Raw genomic sequence first — 18,926 nt, forward strand, 5'->3', positions numbered from 1 at the left:
AGGTCCCACTCGGCCGAAGCAGCTCGCCCTGTGAAGATCTTTACTCACGGGCGTGGTCAAGGCGGCGGATTCGGACAATAGGCCGAGTGGCAGATGCTGTTTAACATCAACGAATCGCCATCGATCTTGACCAGGACGCTTTTGTTACGCAGCCAACAGTGCGCGGTCCCAAGACCACTGCCGCTCTTTATCTCGAGCATGCGACAGGCTAGTTATGCCAGCGTATTCATTAGGGCAGGTAAACGGAAGAGGCTATCTCTGAGCTCGAGGTAGAACTTGCTTAAACGGAAACAATTTTTGCCGTCGGGTGTAGAGATATTCGAGTTATGGAGGAAGGTCAGGTTGTGCAATGGATCATTTTGCTGAAGCTAGAAAAGAATCGTTACCCTCTACAATGAGCTCACACCCGAGAAAATCAGTCCGCATGAGGGTTCACTCTGACGCACCTCGTCAGGCTGGTGTCCGTTCTCTGCGGATCCAGTTCTCGTCATTTAGGCCGCCGCCGTGTGCGACGGAGACCTAGTTGCGGCCTACTACATAACGAGCTTCCCTGCAACGTGAATAAATGTTCACTGAAGACAAGAACAGCATAAACCACCGCGCGATCTGAGAAAAGAAGCGCACACGTACTTTGGACGATATGCCTGCTTCTTGCGACGCGTTTGCGGCTCGAGATACAACCATTACCGGAGATGTGCGAAGGCTGCTGATGATGGACAATTCCTCGCACCGATATCGACATTGATGATCACCTATTCAGAGACGACCTCAGTATGGCGATATGTACATTCGATTTTCAGTACTTCACGCCCTCATATGTAAAGTCCTGTTGCAGGTATCGGCAGCGATATTGGCGTCTCAGCTAGGCTGATGCCCCATTGAACTAATGTCCAATGCTACAATCAGTGCCAATACGGATGCCTCGAAGTTGATGCCACACGTACCAAATTTCGCGGACATATGGACTGAACCGCAATGATCCTTTGCAACGGCAGAAATACGGTGCACAGTCAGTACAAGTCAAGATCCGATCCGCGCCTCACAACCGACCGAAGGCAAACAGGACGCTAACATCGGCATCACAATTAACCCGATATAAACTTATAGCTACAGCTCAGCGTGACAGCAATACAACAAAGCAATCAGTAACGATACAACACCCGATGCAGAACAAAACACAAAGAACCTGAACTTCCAAACGCCCATTCTGCGCAACTACCGCTCGTCCAAACTCCTCGTCTTTAGCTCCCACACACCCCTCTTACCGGGTACAAGTCCCTCAAGAACATACCTCTCGCCCAAGAAGTCCACCCTTCTCACTCCCTTCGAGCGCTCCTCCCCATCCCCCATACAGCGCTCATCAAACGCCTTATTAATCCTCCCCCTCGCCTCATCCCCCAGCACGTCGTTCCACCAATCAGCCTTCGAAATCGGCCGATGCATGTCCTCGAACAGTCCCACAAACAGATCGTGCAGCGTCACCGCGGGACACGCGGGCTGCGCGGGCGTGACGGTTATGATCCACGGCGTGTGCGCGTGCACGAGGTGCATGAGCGGCACGGGCGGGTTCGTCGCGTACTGCGCCAAATCGAACGTGCTCAGCCGCCGGTTCAGGTAGTGCAGCTGCAGCGACGCGCTCGGCGGCAGGCGCACGTCCCACGTCAGCGGCGGGTCGCGCGGGTAGAACTGGATGGACGGGTGCAGCGCGATCCCTGTGATGTCGCCCAGGTCTGTTGTGCGAGTATCTCAGTAGGATCAGGAGAACGGGGGCGGCGGAGGCGTACCTTGCCCGCCGGATATGCTCTTCCGCCGGAACAGCGAGCCCAGCCCGCCCGTCTTTGTTATCCGGAAATCGGCGCGCCACGACGCCGGCGGGCGGCCCGTAATCAGGTCCCCGCTCTTCACTTTCCTCCTCGAGTGCGAGCGCGAGCGCGCGATGGACACGTCGTCCGACGCGGACCGCTCCAGGGCCCATGCGGGCGCGCCAGGGCTCATTCGCCCCGTGTGTGCGGGCATGAGGGAGAGGGATGTCGAGGGGCGCGAAGAGGGAGGTGTGAGGGGCGGAGAGAGGAACGCACCGGCGGGAGGCAGGGGGGAAAGCACGAGAGGGGACATGCCATAGGAGTACGGAGCTTGGCCTGGGGGTGCGTATGGGCTGAAGGGACCGTGCGGTGGGGGGACCTGCTGGGGTGAACGGGGTTGCCAGTACGCGGGCCACGACACGCTGGGACCTGGGTATCGTGAGTTCGAATGATCAAGGTAAGGACAGAGAAAAGGGACGCACTGAGCAGTTGTTGCGGCTGTTGTGGTGAGCCCAACCCCACCCATCCTTGCGAGGCGGCAGCATCCCAGCCTTGTGGAGTACCCGTGCCGGGCCAGCCTTGGGGACCTGCTAGGGGATTCGACCCAGGCCACGGTGAGCCGGATTGACCTTGATTCCAGCCAGCCGTGTCTGGCTCATACGTCGGCGCTTCGGGGAACTGCGTCGGAAACTGCGCAAACGCGCTGTTCGGTGTCGGGGGTATGTGCCCACCGTGATTCAAAGGCGACGGCTGCGGAGGATGTGCCCCGGGGAAGGCATGCGGATTAGACGCATCCACGAGCGGGGGTAGGTCGTCGAACTCGTCGTTGAGCATGTGCGGCATCGTGGGCCAGCCGATTGGCACGATCGTGAGGGTGCAACAAGCGAGCACGAAGCGCTGAGCTATGCTAATGACGGCGAGGAGAGATGTTTGAGGTTGCCCGCTCTACAGCTACCATGCCTTGCTGTCCATGGGAGATCTCACCGGGAATGGAACAAGAACAGACCAGGCAGTACGTCCGAGCTTGTTGTTTACAGCAGTTAGACGCCGACAGATGACAGCGTCCGAGACAACTCCTGCGTGAGGCTCTACCAATGGATTTAGAAGGCTCGATGCACTCGAGTAGAATCCGTCGTGTAGAGTCGGCACGAATTGTCCAGGACGTAGTCCTATCGAAACCTGGGGCAAACACGATCGCACGACGAAGGTATAGCGTTAAATCTGAATCGTATCTGGCTCGCAGAGGCCAATAATTTCCTGCCAAACAATGCCAAAATGTCCGGTAAACACAGGGGATTGCTGCTTGTTCGGGGACGTTAGTTGGTCTCTTTGGACTCGTAGGGCGCGACAGTGTTACAGTTCCAAGCTGAGCAATGACTGGGAAGCTTCTTCTAAAGCTTGATGTAGACTGACGTCGCACGAGCTACAGCTATCCTTTTCTTGTTCTTGTGAGGTCGGAGAGTTTCCAAGTTGAGCAGTCACAGCATCGCTTCAGAAAGTCACGTATACAGAAGTCGGAGTTGTCGGACATGGTGCCAGGGACGTCCCAGGGATTAAAATAAGTCCAGATGGTCTGATTTTGGTGCCTCGGGGTCTTGGATTCCCCTCTCCGATATGGTCCAACTATGTACATTTACATAGGTTTGCTTCGCTGGGACAATCAACATTTCGCAAATTGCCGACTTCTGTGTAAAGCACACCATCAGGAAGCACTGTAAGCAAAAATACATGTATGTATGTTTATTGTGTCAGCAATACCCGCAATATACTAAGTCCTGCGACGGATATCAAAAATAATTTAATAACACATTCTCTCCGAGACCATTGGAGGTAGCAAAGATTTCGGCTTCAACTCCGCAGCACACTGACCCGTCGTAATGAAGGCAGTACTTACATACGGACGAACGGCGAACCTCAGCTTGCCTCGACTTTGGAGGGGTGTTCTGGGTCCACACCGACCAGTAAGACAGGCCGACTAATCGTGGCAACTCTACGTCCTAGATTTCCTGCAAATCCGATGGATCCAGGAACTTCTCAGCAGACGCCAAACTCTGACACAAACCAATCAAAATCACCGACACCCTCCAAGCCTATTGCGCCAAAGCCGAGACGGAGAAGGAACAATGAGGCGAAACGGTCGAGAGGGGAGATATCGTGCGCTGAGTGCCGGCGGTGGGTGAACTAAGCGTCAAATGCAACGTACACTCTGATGTGGATGGGGTGCAAATGGAAGGCTGAAGATGAAGTGTGACAAGCAAATTCCGTGTGGGACGTGTACTCGGAGAGGATGTGCCAACATCTGCCCGCACGGTACGCTGCATCAGCCACGTACAGTATGCGCAAAAAACGATCTAATGCATTGGCTGTGTAGGAGTCCTTTCCGGAGGCCAGGGGTCCAGGTAAGTTGACCTAGCTCTAGCTATACCTTGTCGCCACCTGAGAATCTCATACACAGGCTGATTCTAGCCGATACTGGAGCCTTACACGGCAAGATTACTCAAATGTCACAGCGCATCCGGCAGCTCGAGGACGCGCTCGGTATCATGCAGGCCGACGTATCCAAAGATCGGCATCCACTGCTTACTCGCGAGCTCTTGCGCATCAAGCATTGGCCGGAAGATGACGGAAAAGACAAGGAGCATACCGATGATACGGAAGGCAAGGAGAAAAAGGATGAGAGAATTACCAACATGATCAATGCAATGGGGACGCTGACAATTGGGGAGCATGGGGAGGCCAAGTATTTTGGGCAATCTGCGGGGTCCGAGGTAAGTCTACTATATACCACGTACAGATGACACCTGAACAATCGCCGCAATGCAAGTCCCTTCTCCATGTAAGTCCTGCTCTACTATCTCTCTCCTATGCTCATTCTCGTAGCTCGACTCCACCCTGGACTCCTTCTTCGATGGGCCCGGGCCGATGGAAGCTATCCCCTTCCTCCCCTCCATACCCGGCATAACTCGAGACAACCCTGCGGAAGGCCTCACGCTCCTTGAATCATCCCTCCCGCCGCTACCACGGGCCTGGTCGCTCATCGAGACCTACTATGCGCATTCCTCTGCCCACTTCCGGCCGATCAAGCGGTCGGACCTCGTGGACGAGATCCTCACGCCCATTTATCGCTCCCTTTCCTCGCATTCGGATGAACCAGGGGAGCTAGCCCGCAAAATGGCCCATAAATTCGGTGTATTATATCTAATCTTCGCACTGGGTGCACTAACGGACCTAACGCTCCCGCCTTTCGCGGAGGAGGCTCACCGATACTTCTTATTAGCGAGGAACTCAGTAAGCGTGAAGAGTGTGACAGAAAGCCCGGCGATCGAAACAGTGCAAGCGCTCGCCCTCGTTTCGAGCTACCACTCACTTTCCGGGCGGAAACCCACGTCGGAAACTAGCTGGAGTTTCACGGCTTTCTCTATGAGAATGGCGCTAAGCGTGAGTGCCTTTGGTACAAAGGTAGTCGTGGCGCTCATACTCCTCTACAGATCGGGTTGCGTAAGTCGTCTCTAGTAGGTTACTGACAAATCATGACAATAAATCACTTTAGATCGCGACTGCGCACGATGGGGCTTAGACGGTCGGACTATCCAGCGGCGCCGCTATATTTTCTGGGAGATATATACCACGGATGTCCTCCTGGTACATCCCGGTTTCGCCAGCACTTTCTCATTACTCATCATATGTATCTATACAGAGTCTTGCTCTTGGCCGTCCGCCAACGATCTCGCTTTCTTTCGTCGACTGCGCCTTCCCCCTTGACGAGGAGGCCACGCTAGCGGACGGTGGAGAGCACGTTCCGAGCTGTAAGTTCCATTACTTCTCCCTCGACCTATTCCCCGGCACCGTTCATGATGAACTGACCTTATGCACTCATTAGTTTATGCTTGGAAATACTCCGTCGCCAAGGATATTCTCGGTCCAATCATCGAGGCCCTCTCCGCCGCACAGCCGATGAAGTATGAAACTGTGTTGGATTTCGACCGCAAAATTCGTCAGAAGGCATTCCCCAAAGGCCTCAATTTCTTTGTAACACCGGACCACGAGGAGTACCACGATCGTTCCGCCTCCATTCGGACATGGCTCATCGCGCAGTACCGGCTTTTTCGTGCGTCTCCCTCTCTGCATCTCTGTAGCCTACGTGCTTCTGACACATACCATATGTTGACATTGGGTTGCTTGGTATAGCGATGTTTGTCATTCATCGACCGTACTTCGCCCAGGTGAAGATTTGTCGTGTGCCATATAATCGCTTGCTTAACGTCGACGACACCAGGCGCTCCTGGAGCACCCAGGCAACCCGTTTCGCAGCCCCTACGCGCCGTCTTTCCTCGCGGCGTACCACTCCGCCTCGCTCATGATAAAGCGCGATCTGCACTACTTTGAACGCGTTCCGGATATGTTCCTCCGCGCGGGTGGGTTCTGGCAGCACCCCTTCACCGCTGCGGTACCATGTCTCGCTTCCTCTCTATGTTATCAGCTTTGACGTATCTATATGTAGGTCATCATGGGCCTTGTAGTTGTGCGGATGCCGAAGTCGCACATGGCTCTCAACGCGCTGGGAGAACTCAATCTGGTCGTCGATTTATTCGAGAAAGGAGCGGCCATCAATATCCGTGCACAGCGTGGGCTTGTGAGCATGGTTTATCCACATCTGTTTCTTCTACTCATCGTAATATTATTAGATTTTCCTCCGGAGACTTCGAAGCAAGGCACAGCATGCATTCTTTCAGTCCCGAACGGCCGATCGGGCGGGTGTCGACGGCGTGCTGTCCGTGTTCGCGGCCTCTTCCACGGACGGCAGCGAGGAGCTTGCCCTATTCGGCGGGCAAACCAAGGTTCTTCCGAGCAAGTTCCTCTCAAAGTACTGGACGGAATGCTCCCGAGTTAAGTCTGCATCGTCTAACACGTCCACGCCCACGAGCGGTTCCACAGGGTCACCTCCTGTATCCCACGATGACATGAAGGACGCCGCTACGGCACTTGACGAGTCGATGGCAGTTCATCAGAGCCTGGTGGACTATCTCGGGACTAATGGGACTGGCGCATTCAATTTTGGCGCCGAGAGCATGTCCATGGACTGGACGCAAACCTCTTTCGAAGCGCATTTCCCGGACTTCTTGGATCTGCCTGCACAATATCCGTCTGTGCCTGTTCCTGTTGAACATCTTGAACATCCCAGCCCACTTGCCGACGTCCCGTCCTTCACTAGTCTCCCAGCTGGAGCAGGGGATGGCCCCTCGTCCTATTCGATGGAAGACGACTTTGTTGGCTTCTTTCCCGGTCTTGCTACTCAGGAAGCACCTATGGGACAACCCGGATCGTCGTTGGGAATGGATCCACAGTTCATTTCCCTCATGCAGTCTGCGGGGCTCTTTGAAGACGGAGGCACGACTCAACTGTAGCTGTAGTATAAATTGTACTATCAGAGCTCGCGCTTGGCGGTCAGGTATGGGTCAAGAGTTAGCAGTCTCGTGAGCAAGCTTCCTGTTTGTGTTCGGTGATCTCACTGAACTCTCTTTGCGCAGAAGAGCACCAGCTGTATCCTTTCGATATCGTATCATACTCTTTCTTGACATGTTTCTTGTAATAGTTCTCATGATTTTGGACTGTCTGCTTGTAAATCGAGGTTGTGCTCGATGACGCGTAATACGCCATCAGGAAGCGAGGTGCATATTCAAAGGGTTCCGAGGGCTAGGAGAACATTGACATAGCATCGTCGTCCTCTCCCGTATCACTTGGAGATCTGATGACACACCTCTAGAGTAGGCTACTCTGGAGGGTAGGGTTTCCGACGCTGCTTCTTGGGGATTCTGAAGCTCGTGGAACAGAGATGAATGTACAGTGCACTCGACATCACATCTCTCTGTCCACAATTATGCCATTAGTTTCCTCCTTCCACTCGAGGATCGCGCGTGCAACCGCCTTTTAACGACTATCCGGCATCATAAGCGAACCTGAGAGTATACCACAACCCTAATGTCTTGCCGTATCAAAGCATGAGTCTTGACGTGATCAGCGCCCCAGCTAATATCGAAGCCTCGCTTCAAGTTCGTAGGGTTAGCATCGCAATGTAATCGACTCTCCAAACAATGTAATTCGTCCAGTCATGCGCCAATACTTGCAAACTCGTAACAAGTCGTCTATCTATGTTCGTACGTTTATACGCTCTATTATATACAGGGAGGATCGTAAGGTAATAAAGAATTTTATCTGTACAACGCGGCCAGCAACGATAACGGAACGGCAATGAATACACTGTAAGAGGAAGGGACGCAAAGTCTGGCAGGGTATTAGATAATAAGCGAATGTAGGTGGTCGACGAGAAGGGTAAAGAGAAATGGGGAACGTGCCAGATGTATATGTATGTACACATGTACAGATGCGATGCGATGTGATGCAATGGAGTCCGGAGATGCACAATATCGGATCAGGGCTGGCCTAGCATCCGTGAATGTATCGAACATCACGGGCCTGGCTCCATCCGAATGCAGGTTCAGGCGGCGGAAGCTTGACGGCAGGCTAGTAACTCATCCGGCGGCGGCGGTCGCGCGAGTTCATACTCCCGGTCGACCAACCTGTGAAGAGGCGCTTGAGGAAGGGCTGCCCGGTTTTCTTCTTAAGGGTATTTGGCGTAGCGTGCTTGCTAGGCTGCACGCGTTCATCAGTAACATGCCATCGACGACGAAAGAAAACAACTTACAACAATGCGGACATCGCCCCCCGGGTATACATACGCCTGCTGCCCAGGCGGTACTTGCACGACCTTATTATTCCCCCCATATAGGTACGGCTGCACCTGTCCGCCCTTGATATAATATGCCGTCCCTGACTGTTGCGGATACCTCCCCGTCTGCGGTGAAGTATACACCACCGGCTGCGAGTGCGGCTGGTACGGGTAAGCCGGCTGCGGCGCGTAATAAGTCCCGGACGGCGGCTTGGCCGGGCTGCGCGTGCGCGACGAGGAGTGCGACTGTGACAGCGAGTTAGAGCGATGCGGCGAGGTCGTGCGCGAGGTCGACTGCGACGACGACTGCGGGCGCAGCGTCTGCGAGAGTGAGTACGTCTGCGAGCGCGTCGGGGGCGGGCGGTAACCTGCTGTGGCGCGCTGGCTGGTGGGCGGGTACCCCGGGGTGTTTGTAGACGCACTTCTGCGATGATGGTTGTGCCCCGCCGCGCTCATGGATACGCTGCGGTCCCGCCCGCGCCGCCGCTCGAGCTCCATCGCGTAAAGCCCTGGCGAGCCTGGGAAATCGGACGGCGTGGAGGTATACTGGGGCGAGGCGGCGCGCTCGGCGGCTTCGGACCGCGTGAGCTGGAAGGGGTTATTGTACTGCGGGCGAGAGTAGGTCTGCGAGACGACCCAATTGCTGACCCGGTTGTGCGTCGCCATGGCGCGCTGGTAGGCCTCGGGCGAGTAGTCGTACTCTGTCATAGCTGATGTGGCCGGAGGTGAGAGAGGGTTTAAATAGTACGCAGGATAGTCGCGCGAACGTTGTCTCGACTGGGGATGACGAGGGGTAGTAGGCGAACAGCCAGGAATAATATAACCTATGCTATATCCCGATTACCGTCGGTGCTAGTGTGTCGGTCGAGTCAGAGTACGAGCCGGATGAGTATGTTGGCTCGGCTGGGGACGGAAACGGGTAGTAGTCGGACAGCCAGGAGTAATATATCCTATGATATATCAGAGCGAGACGGCGCAGGACCTGCCGACCTAGATGCCAGCGCAGCGGCGGGGGGCTGATGAACAAAAAACGAGGCGTCCCTTGGTTGGAACCTGGCCTGCCTTTATAACCGAGTCTAGGACAGATAACCAGAGCTACGCCGCACGGCTAGAAAACTAATTGTGCAGGCCTATAAGGGTAACAAGCCGTTTGTTGATCGTTGATCGACGCGGAAGCAAACCGAGTCTAGCAGCACAGCCAGAGCAGCCTTTTTTATGGAGAATGGACAGAAGAGTCCCTCTAAGAAGAATTCGTCGTATCGATAAGAAAGCAGCTAGCGGTATATAAGGAATTAGGGTATGCTGTCCGCGTTGTAAACAGATGACCAAAGGACTGCCTCGAGGCTTTGGTGCAACCGCTGGCACTCGCCGGAAGTGCATTTCCGCTTTAGGTGCGCTTTTCGGCAACTCCGCCACACTTGCCCGAATGTGGCTGCCTCTGCCTCGGACGAAGCATTGGTTTCTTAACGCTTTCTATCCCTTCCTCGAAGCTGCCCTGCTATAGAGCTTGAATTATTTATTCTTGTGACGCTTTTGTTGTGCACAGGATCAGAGGGCTGAAGCACAAGTCAGCTGGGGCGCTCGGGACCTGATGTCGTCAAACCCTGGCTACGCACGGCCAGACATGGACTGAGAAATATGCCGGCTTGATCCTTCTGGAACTCCCTCCACCTAGGTGAACCCACCCATTCATCATGTATATCCCCGATAACTCAGCATTTGGCACAAGCCTGCTGCTCTGGAGCCCATCTCACGTTCATCTTTGTAGCTCAATATATATACTGGAAACAACGGTTCAAGTAACATTATTCCTCTTCGTCCTGCACCACTTACTCTTATAGTACCCTCCACCTATAAAGGCCATTCATAGGTACGGTTCACCCTCAGACCCTAGATGCCCCCCTATGACGTAGCTACTACCGTGATGGCCACACGATCTGTCCGATGTCGTTAAGGCTCTGTTCGTGGCTCGCTCATATGACCTCTGCCCTCGTTGCTGGTCACTGCTATTTAATCCAAGGCTCGCTTTGACTGGATGCAATACAGTTCCATCCCATTCTTTCACAGCACCTGAAAAAGCAGCGTCATAGTGCGAGAAAGTTTTTACGTGCATCGGTGTGCTTGTGCTGGTGCTGTGAAAGCAAGATGGCTCAATGTCCTATGGTGCGCGCCAACGTTCCGGAGAGCAAGAGTAAGAACCGCGCTAGCTCGAGCCCTCGGATGTCTCCTGCGTCTTTAGTGGCTTCCTTCCGCTCCCAAGTCCAGGCCTTTTCCCACTGAGATTAGTATCAGCTTGGTGGAGAAGCCTTGTCCATCTCCGTAGATCCCTCTAATCGAAGACACACCGGATCTCTAATCACCGAGCTCTATCCGGCGGTGAGCCATCTGCACCTCTAACATTACTGATCATATCTCTCATCCCGCCGCTACGATCCTCCTTTCCGGCCATGTATCTAAGATTAACTTGAGCTTCGGGCCCTGGTCCTTATTGTCCCGCATGCCTCATTCACTATCCCCCTTACGGAACCCGAAGCCACTACCACGGAGGCACATACTCTATGAAGTGTCTAGACTTGCGCCACGGGTCCTTATAAATATTAAACTTCCTTACTGCGGTCCTTGTTCATGCGGATACTTTCTCGTCTCATTCAGCAGGCTGCGAGGTGATCATGAACCGATGGCTGGGAAAGCCACACTGGGTGGGTCATGGGCTAGCTACTCTCCAGCTGAGGAGCAGTAGTATAGTGGCTACTCCGTCACCCCATGACGACCCGCTCTCGTACGTGGCCCAAAGTATATTCTGAGTCCAGGCTCTCACCGCTACGGCCTCGCCACAGTTTCCCTCGGAAGAGCCAGACCAACGGATCTCGCGATCGCCCTGTATTCTTCTACCTCTTCGTGACCTTCTTCTTCGTGGCGGACAAGGCTTCAGCACGAGGATACCATACAAAGCGGCTCAGAATGGAAACAGGCTACATCGCCGCTTGGAGCTTCATTTCCCGTTCTCGGTTCTCGGTTCCCAGTTCACAAGGGTCTTATCATCAATGAAGAATTTAAGCGGGCGCTTGGGCACTGCTGAGAATCGATTCCTCTGGCGCTAGGATGACGATGCAGCTGACTAGCAATCGCATTCTCAGTTGTCCATCAAGCTCGACACTTAATTTGCCGGGCTTTTGAACCTGTGTAATCGTGGCTTCCCGTCCCTATGTCTATTGGTTGTTCAGACTCGATATATGTGAGCATCTCGGCCCGTTCGTGCCGAGTGATACCTACACTGGTGCGGTTTCGTATTCTGGCGCTCCTGTATTCCCATCCGACATAGGTTGGGACCCGATTGCCCCGTCTGCGTCGTGGAATTACTCACACTGGGTCTCGGTCTTGGTCTTGGTATAAAATGTGGTGTTGATGTCTGCTGCTGCGCCGAGGCGTACCTTCCGTAGCATCCTCGCGACTGGCGAATTTTCGACAGGCTCTCGCAAGGGCATTCGCCGGTTTGCACAAGTCGTGGGCGAGGGACCCCTACTGATACTCGGGTCTTTGGGTTGAAGATGGTGCCTTCCACCTGCCGCCCTTGCGAACAACTATGTCACGCGCTACGCTTATATTGGAGTTCCAGATGCTATCCAGTCGCCGTTCGCCCCTTCGATATCCTCTATGACGCCGGGATGTATTAGTATCGGCCAGTCGCCCAGTCTCGGACTTGCCGGGATAGATGCTCATTGTGTCTGAAGCATGTTCACTCCTGATGTATGAATTTCAGTAAGTCTGCCTAGCATATCTAGGTCGTCGTCGCTTTCCCGCAGAAGAAATGATCTGCTCTGCTGCATCCTTTAATCGAGGGATGGATCATGGGATTGATGGTCCTGGTGCTCCACGCTGCTGAGCAGTCGGGTTAGCCGCTTCGCGTCACATCATTGATAGGTCCTACTGCTTAAAAGGCTCGAGGCCTTGCTACCTCGGAGTTCTCCATACTTCAACATTTTTTACTTGTCGGTGTAGGCATGGCTCATGTATTCCACCGCAGTGCCAGCCTAGTTAGACGACTTATCACGAGTTCTCATGTATCAGCGCATGGTGAACCAATTGAATTATTCGCAGAGTCGATTACATTCGAAGTCTAACCCGACGAACTTGAAGTGAGGCTTCGATATTAGCTGGGGCGCTGATCGCGTCAAGACTCTGCTTTGATACGGCAAGGCCTTAGGGTTGTGGTATACCTATCACGTTCGCTCATGATGCAGAATGTTGGAGAGAAGGCGGTTGCACGCGTAAGGCTCGGGTGGAAGGAGGAAAGTGATGGCACAAAGGAAGACAGAGAGATGTGACGTCGAGACAGTCGAGTGCATTCCTCTGTTCCACATCACACCGCCAGCTTCAGAACCGCCTTTATCCCTAAGAAGCAGCGAAGAAAACCCTAACCTCCCGGGAAGGATGAAATGTCCTGGAAGATTCCTCTAGTCCTCCGCACAAGCTCGTCGTTCCCTAGAAAACGGGGCAGATAGTTGTAGATCCCATGCGACTGGCACATACAGAAAATCCACAGGCCGCATGCTCTGAAATTTTGCGTTGAAGTGGAACTCGTCATCCGGGGTCGTTTTCTCATTAGTCTACTGGAATACACTGGCCTGCCCGCCTTCCTCTGCAATAACCCACCGTATGTGACGCATAATTTGCCATTTACCCTGACACAACACAGTCCTGCATTGCCAAACCGTGGAGAATGGAGAGCTTAACTTGGTGGTGCTGCACACCTGTCCGCAGATAATCCTGATACGGAGGTCGCCAATTCAGTATCGCGCAATCAAGTGAAATGTTTAGATGGCATCACGTACCTTGGTCAAGCGATGGGTTGCCCCACTAAAGGAATGTAGTTATATTAAACATGTTTACATCATCCCACTGGACATGAGACTCCACGTACCCATGTGGGGAAATCGTGCGCGGTCCCTGCGGCTCCGAAGACCGCGAATGACTATCAATTGACCGGGGTGAGCCCTCATGCGCCGTGGATTAGGCAGATCTTACCAGGATGAATATCATCACTGCCATCGAAAGCCGTCAGCACCACGAAGGAAGAAGTAATGTCACCGCACGTGACAAACCTTGGGTACCCCCGTCCTGGAAAACAACGAGTCAGAGCTCTATCAGCACTGTGACCGACGGAACGAACTAACCAGAGCGCCCGAAAGAATGTAGCTATCGCAGAGAGAGCGATTGAGCAAAGATGAAACGAGCACGGGAGAATCTATGGCTTACTTGTACTAAAATTTGGAGTGTAATAGCGGATTAACGACACTACGCCGAAGGGAGGTTGCGAAAGACCTACTTTACTGAACCACCGTGGGTACCTGTTCCTTACGAAACTTCACACCGAGATCCGGGTGGGTCAGAGAGCCTGGCAGCATCATCATGGCCTGGTACGTACTATTGCGAAATTATGCCGATGACGATGGCGAAGAGGATCGATGAGTTGACGCCGACGGTCAACCATGCGGAGTACTACGACATAGTTCATTGGTTCATCTCACTTGCATATACAATGGACAGCTGCTTACTTGAACAATGATGGGCATTATGACATTGTTGAACCCAGACTTTGGGAACTTCTTGTGGAGTAGCCAGAAGGGAACCGGGAGGAACAAGCCGATGGCTAGAGCTATGGGTACCATGACATATGTTCCGCCACGCCCGAACATTTGGGGCCCTGTAGACATCGGATGTTCCCAATTGTAACGATAATCGCTTGTGAACGTGTGCTTACCGAGTGCTCCCCAGCTGATGGCACTATAGAAAAGTGTTCGTTAAGCTAAGTTTCTCTGACGTACGAGTTCAACGTACTTGCTGTTATACGATTGAGGGTTCTGACCGCTCCAGAGACGTGTCCCAGCAATACTCAGTAGAGCAGGTCTGTTATCTGTCACCTCACGTGAGCGTCCAAGTGTTTCATTTCCGAAGGTAAGCTCTTACTGTCGATGATATCTGCGGTGGACCGCCTATCAATCGCATTCCAGCAAATGTAGAGAGGACACACTGATTAACATGACGTAGTTCAGCACGCTGCCGACAATCGATCCGAAGACTTGAGCGAAGAACGTCACTAGAGAGATGGTTAGGATCGTCAATTGGGTCCGCCTTACATGCGCAGTTCAAGTACACGTACCCCTGCGTTATATACGGACGTGAGCACGATCATAGCAATCAGAGGCGGCTTCTGTGTACTCACCTAGGTGGCACCTTCGTATATTGTCCGAGCTTGAAGTCAGACATCAAGTTGAGTGCCTACATCGGCGATATCGGGTGAATATCGTGCTCTCTCCTCTTAGATGAAAGTCGTACCTGGTTCATTGTGTGCTGTCCATATACCGTTCCATACCTTCACAGATATAATGAATTTGATAGGCGCTCGGTGTAGCAGCAGAACTTACATGTTTGCCACGGGCTTCCCGGGCAACATGAACGCAACAATCATCTGTCACGGATACGTAAGAACCGTCGTTACGCCGAGAGAACGGACCCACCTGGAAGAAGCCGGTACCGAACCATGACAATGAGAATCCAGTGATTGAGGATAGGTATCTAGGACTGGTATTCAGCATGCGCTCCACGTGATTGCAACGAGAAGATTGTATTTACCCGTAGATGACAGTCAAGATGAATGACATGATGAGCAGGACAATCAAAGCCCACCAAGGGAGGCCGCTGTCGCCCTTGTAGTTCGTGGCCTGAAACGAAGTTTAGAACAAGTAAGCCCAAAGCCACCTTAGCATTATACCTGTGCGGTAGCAAAGGCTGCAACGAAGAGCAGTATAAACCACCATTGGGGCACAGTTTTGTACTTCTTCATCACGTTGTGGTGAGGATCATCGATGTTGTTCGATCCGCGGAAGCCCGTAAATTTGAACGCCCCAACAATACGGTCCCAATGCCACAGGTAAACCTGCCTCTTGCGGGTTAGAGGAGCCAAATCACAGATCCATCATATCATATGACAGACGTACGTGGACGAGCTACACAGAATGCGATGTCATCAGAATGGTGTCACCTGAAGAATTGACCTTACGCACACAAGCTCCAATGGCGAGGTTGGACACGAGCAGAAACCAAGCCTGCGTGATCGTCAGACAACATACTGTAATAGCCGAGCGGTCAGAGTAACATGCTTACGTTGGATGCAGAGAAGTATGCCGGTCCTTGCTCGGCATATTTGACCGGATCACTATCGGGGTTTCCGTCATATTTACGTCCACTCATCCTGTTTGGCCGCACGTACAACTCGTTGTTGGTCAGAATCAGTGTTTGATCGTACTGTGTACCATTCTCGTAGAACAGCGCCTGACTCATGAAGGGGAAATTCTGCGGGACAAAATGAGGACGAGTGTGGGGTCGCAGCGGCAGGGGTACGGACCTTGGCTTTCCATACATTTCCTGCGATGAATATAATTAAGCGGGTAGAGCATGCCAGTCTCCATTAGCACTGACCGTAGTAAAAGGAGAGCATGAAGACGTCTAAGGGGTTCCAGACGTAAGATAGTTATCACATGTTTGTCGCGTCACTCACATGTGAGCAGTAGGCCTACATCCTGATTGAGCTGCGTCTGCAAGGGTACCCACAGACACTACGGGGGAGGACATGTCAACTTCGGCTTAGTTGGGTGACAGCGAAATGAACTTACGTCACTTCCAATGTAGTTCCAATCGAAACAAGCCGCCAGCAAACCAGTGCCTGATTCGAAGGACATGTACCGACGCACGAAATATCAAGGGAAAATATACCCACCTTCATTATTGGACGCGCCCCCGAAGACGTTCCGCACCACCTGGCCTCGACCGTTCGCGATGAGGCAGATGATGGAGAAACCCCTAAACGCAATTAGAATCGTCGCCCATTCCTCTTCTCAACTTCGGACGTACGAGAGCACCGGGAACATGTACTGCGGAACGATCTCCCATAGAGCGATGCAACTGCGGAGGCTGCATGAGAATCACGCCTACCCCTGGGGGACCCTGACCTACCCAAAGACAGTCCAAAACATCCTGACACGCTTGCTGGCCAGAGTCCGATCAAAGTGCAGTGCTTGCAGGACCTGTGCAGGTTTCGTGAGGAGCCCTCCTCACCGCAACGGGCTGCGATCATTGACACTGACATTAGCCGATGTGATACTAGTAGGCCACCACGTCTTGCGGCGAGGTAACGTAAGTTCTCTATCCAAGTGCAATCGAGTGCAAGCCTACCGCCGTTGGGAAAACGAGGAAATCCCGCAGTACACTACATGTGCCGTCAGATATCCTGATGAGTGACATTTACCAAGAACGCTTACCCCGCAAATCCGTATCCAAGCAGCTGCGTCGCGAACAGCATGAATATCGCCAACGCAGGGTTCAACTTTTTATTATAATACAGGTCTTCGACAGCAATGATTTCCGAAGCTGTGGCGGAGACAGATGCCGTAGAGCACCTATAGGGGTTGGAGCGACGTCAACAAGCACTAAGTGAGTGCTTACATGATTATGATAGCAGTGTGCTGCATCGAGATGAGTATTAGATGAGCATATAATAAAAATATCCGAGTGTCAGACCTCTTTGACTGCCGGCGGACGCATTGTTATCAGTCACTAGAGCAAGGCGGAAAATCACCCTGCTCACTGTTAAATGGCCCCGGATTGAGGTAGAGGAAAGATCCTTTCCTCGGGATTAGCATTGCCATCATCTCGCCGAGGAAGTACGATATCAGCAGCAAGAACAATTTGGCCACAAGGACAGTCTGAGGTTTGAAGCTAATCGACGCGGTCTCAATCCAAATGACCCTGAGGTCGCCTATGGAACGCTTACTAGTATATTTGCGCCAGTACACTACCGAATGCGCTCAGACCGAGTCCGATGAACAGGAAACGGAATGTGAAGGCCGGCTGGGTGGGGTCATCCTGAGTGGTGAGAACCTATAGGGAAAGGTCAGTCGAGAGGCAATACTGTACGAACGCCGTACTTACTTTGACCGCTACGTCGCGAGCGTAATCTTCGACGAGAAATTCCTCCTTCTCAAAGTCGGAGACTTTCTCGACATCCGCCGCTTCCTTCACATCCACCGAGGCTACCTCGTCGATACCCCCGGCGTGCGTCTTCTCGAGAACTTTGGTGTTCTCCATGTTCGCTGAAGCACTGGCCGCGGGGAGAAGAAAGCGGGAGTCCAGGAGACCCTCAAGGAGGCTATCGAGGTTCTGTACGGTAAATAAAGCGGGAGCGGAGCGGCCCGTGATCCATCTATGATGGAGAATGCGCTATCGGTGGTGATGTTAGGCATCCGAAGCTTATTCTCGCTCAGGCACAAGCAGGCTCTGTTTGTTCACCGCATGGTGACTGGTTCACTAACCGTAACAGGTATCGTGTTCCGTTGATAGCACTGCTTGAAGGTCGAAAGGGATGAATTCGGAGCTCAGCTACGAACAAACTCGAATGAAACGCACGCGACTTGAGAAGGTTGCTGATGCCGCATGGTAGGGAGGGAACATACACCATGGCCACGTGCGCGATAAGCGGGCTTCGGCGATACTAGTAGCTCTGATAGGTTGCCAGATCACCCAGATCAAGAAGCCATGTCGATTTGCTGGAGAGGGTGGCGGTGCCACAAAGTTGCTGTCGAGAATCGACGGCCTGTCGGATCGTCAATACCTGGTCAGTCGAGACATATCGCAGGCAGATTTAAATTGTCACAGATGCATAGAGCCAAATGTTTCTCCCATGAACTTGAAATATACTGGATTGCAAAAGTGATGATATTCAGGCAGCGGTATATTCATCAGCCCCGAAAGCCCTTACAACTGCTCCATACGCCTCGGAGGACCAGCCCAGTCCACCCAGGCAGGGGAGATAGCAGCCATTGTAGCTGCACTCTAGCTGATACCACCCTTCACGCCTGTCACATTTGCCAGAGAATGACTCCATGTGATAAATGGGCTCACCAAGAACCTAAACCACTGGGAAGACAATGGCTGGGTTGGGGTCTCAAACCGTAGCCTATTCCAGGCGGCAGCCTACCAACTTCGACTTTGGTCTGCTGCCACGTCCTTCTCTTGGGTGGGGGGTCACAACCGAACACCCAACGGGGCAGCCGCAAATGACCTGGCAAAACAAGGAGCAACAAAACTGAACCTGATGAGCTAGACCTCAATGTATCCCCAGCTTTTGACCCCAAAGGCATGAAACTGGCATGCCTCACCCAGACCCTGGCCTACCGAGCCATCCGCGAGAGAGGAACCCAGGACACAGAGCCACGCACCAAGACAGCCCAGAATGTTTCCCGAGCTCTGGATGCTCTACAGGCTGCACTAGGCACTGACGAGACGGAAGCACAACTGTGGCTTGCCTGCCGCAACAAGAGCATACGACCGTTGGTACGACA

The 18,926-nt window shown here is 53.0% G+C and overlaps 4 protein-coding genes across 4 annotated transcripts; 1 reads left to right on the forward strand and 3 right to left on the reverse strand.

Annotated features, from left to right (window-relative positions):
• Positions 1-212: 212 nt before the first annotated feature.
• On the reverse strand, positions 213-2,861 carry GLOTRDRAFT_122951 (uncharacterized protein; the record flags this gene model as incomplete). Its single annotated transcript, XM_007871436.1, has 7 exons — positions 2,285-2,861; positions 1,785-2,231; positions 1,292-1,730; positions 945-981; positions 631-703; positions 447-469; positions 213-368 (listed from the first exon to the last, which is right to left on the reverse strand). Exons 1-7 carry the CDS (start codon positions 2,643-2,645, stop codon positions 213-215), a joined length of 1,536 nt encoding a protein of 511 aa, XP_007869627.1. The 5' UTR covers positions 2,646-2,861.
• A 958-nt stretch (positions 2,862-3,819) lies between these two features.
• Positions 3,820-6,646, forward strand: GLOTRDRAFT_48184 (uncharacterized protein; the record flags this gene model as incomplete). The annotated part of the gene is made up of 12 exons (XM_007871393.1): positions 3,820-3,974; positions 4,036-4,112; positions 4,174-4,201; positions 4,258-4,570; positions 4,683-5,253; positions 5,353-5,444; positions 5,500-5,608; positions 5,683-5,910; positions 5,991-6,025; positions 6,079-6,249; positions 6,304-6,435; positions 6,488-6,646. Coding segments are annotated over 12 exons (2,070 nt in total), but the record flags the coding sequence as incomplete, so codon positions are not given.
• Positions 6,647-8,324: 1,678 nt separating this feature from the next.
• Positions 8,325-9,237, reverse strand: GLOTRDRAFT_122953 (uncharacterized protein; the record flags this gene model as incomplete). Its single annotated transcript, XM_007871437.1, has 2 exons — positions 8,325-8,453; positions 8,506-9,237. 2 exons carry the CDS (start codon positions 9,235-9,237, stop codon positions 8,325-8,327), a joined length of 861 nt encoding a protein of 286 aa, XP_007869628.1.
• A 4,021-nt stretch (positions 9,238-13,258) lies between these two features.
• On the reverse strand, positions 13,259-17,673 carry GLOTRDRAFT_132538 (OPT peptide transporter Mtd1; the record flags this gene model as incomplete). Its single annotated transcript, XM_007871438.1, has 38 exons — positions 13,259-13,296; positions 13,362-13,386; positions 13,451-13,501; positions 13,555-13,571; positions 13,632-13,647; positions 13,700-13,725; positions 13,786-13,892; positions 13,955-14,028; positions 14,085-14,233; positions 14,291-14,313; positions 14,368-14,443; positions 14,497-14,508; positions 14,561-14,626; positions 14,684-14,691; positions 14,753-14,808; positions 14,866-14,902; positions 14,955-14,998; positions 15,048-15,105; positions 15,163-15,251; positions 15,302-15,466; positions 15,528-15,536; positions 15,594-15,635; positions 15,694-15,882; positions 15,935-15,954; positions 16,009-16,035; positions 16,088-16,145; positions 16,203-16,252; positions 16,307-16,389; positions 16,441-16,491; positions 16,543-16,613; positions 16,674-16,706; positions 16,762-16,795; positions 16,848-16,985; positions 17,032-17,051; positions 17,107-17,114; positions 17,174-17,304; positions 17,360-17,466; positions 17,518-17,673. The coding sequence occupies 38 exons, from the start codon at positions 17,671-17,673 to the stop codon at positions 13,259-13,261; spliced, it is 2,364 nt and encodes a 787-aa protein (XP_007869629.1).
• Positions 17,674-18,926: the final 1,253 nt, after the last annotated feature.

The sequence above is a fragment of the Gloeophyllum trabeum genome, assembly GCF_000344685.1.
Source record: "Gloeophyllum trabeum ATCC 11539 unplaced genomic scaffold GLOTRscaffold_00014, whole genome shotgun sequence".
NCBI lineage: Eukaryota > Fungi > Basidiomycota > Agaricomycetes > Gloeophyllales > Gloeophyllaceae > Gloeophyllum > Gloeophyllum trabeum.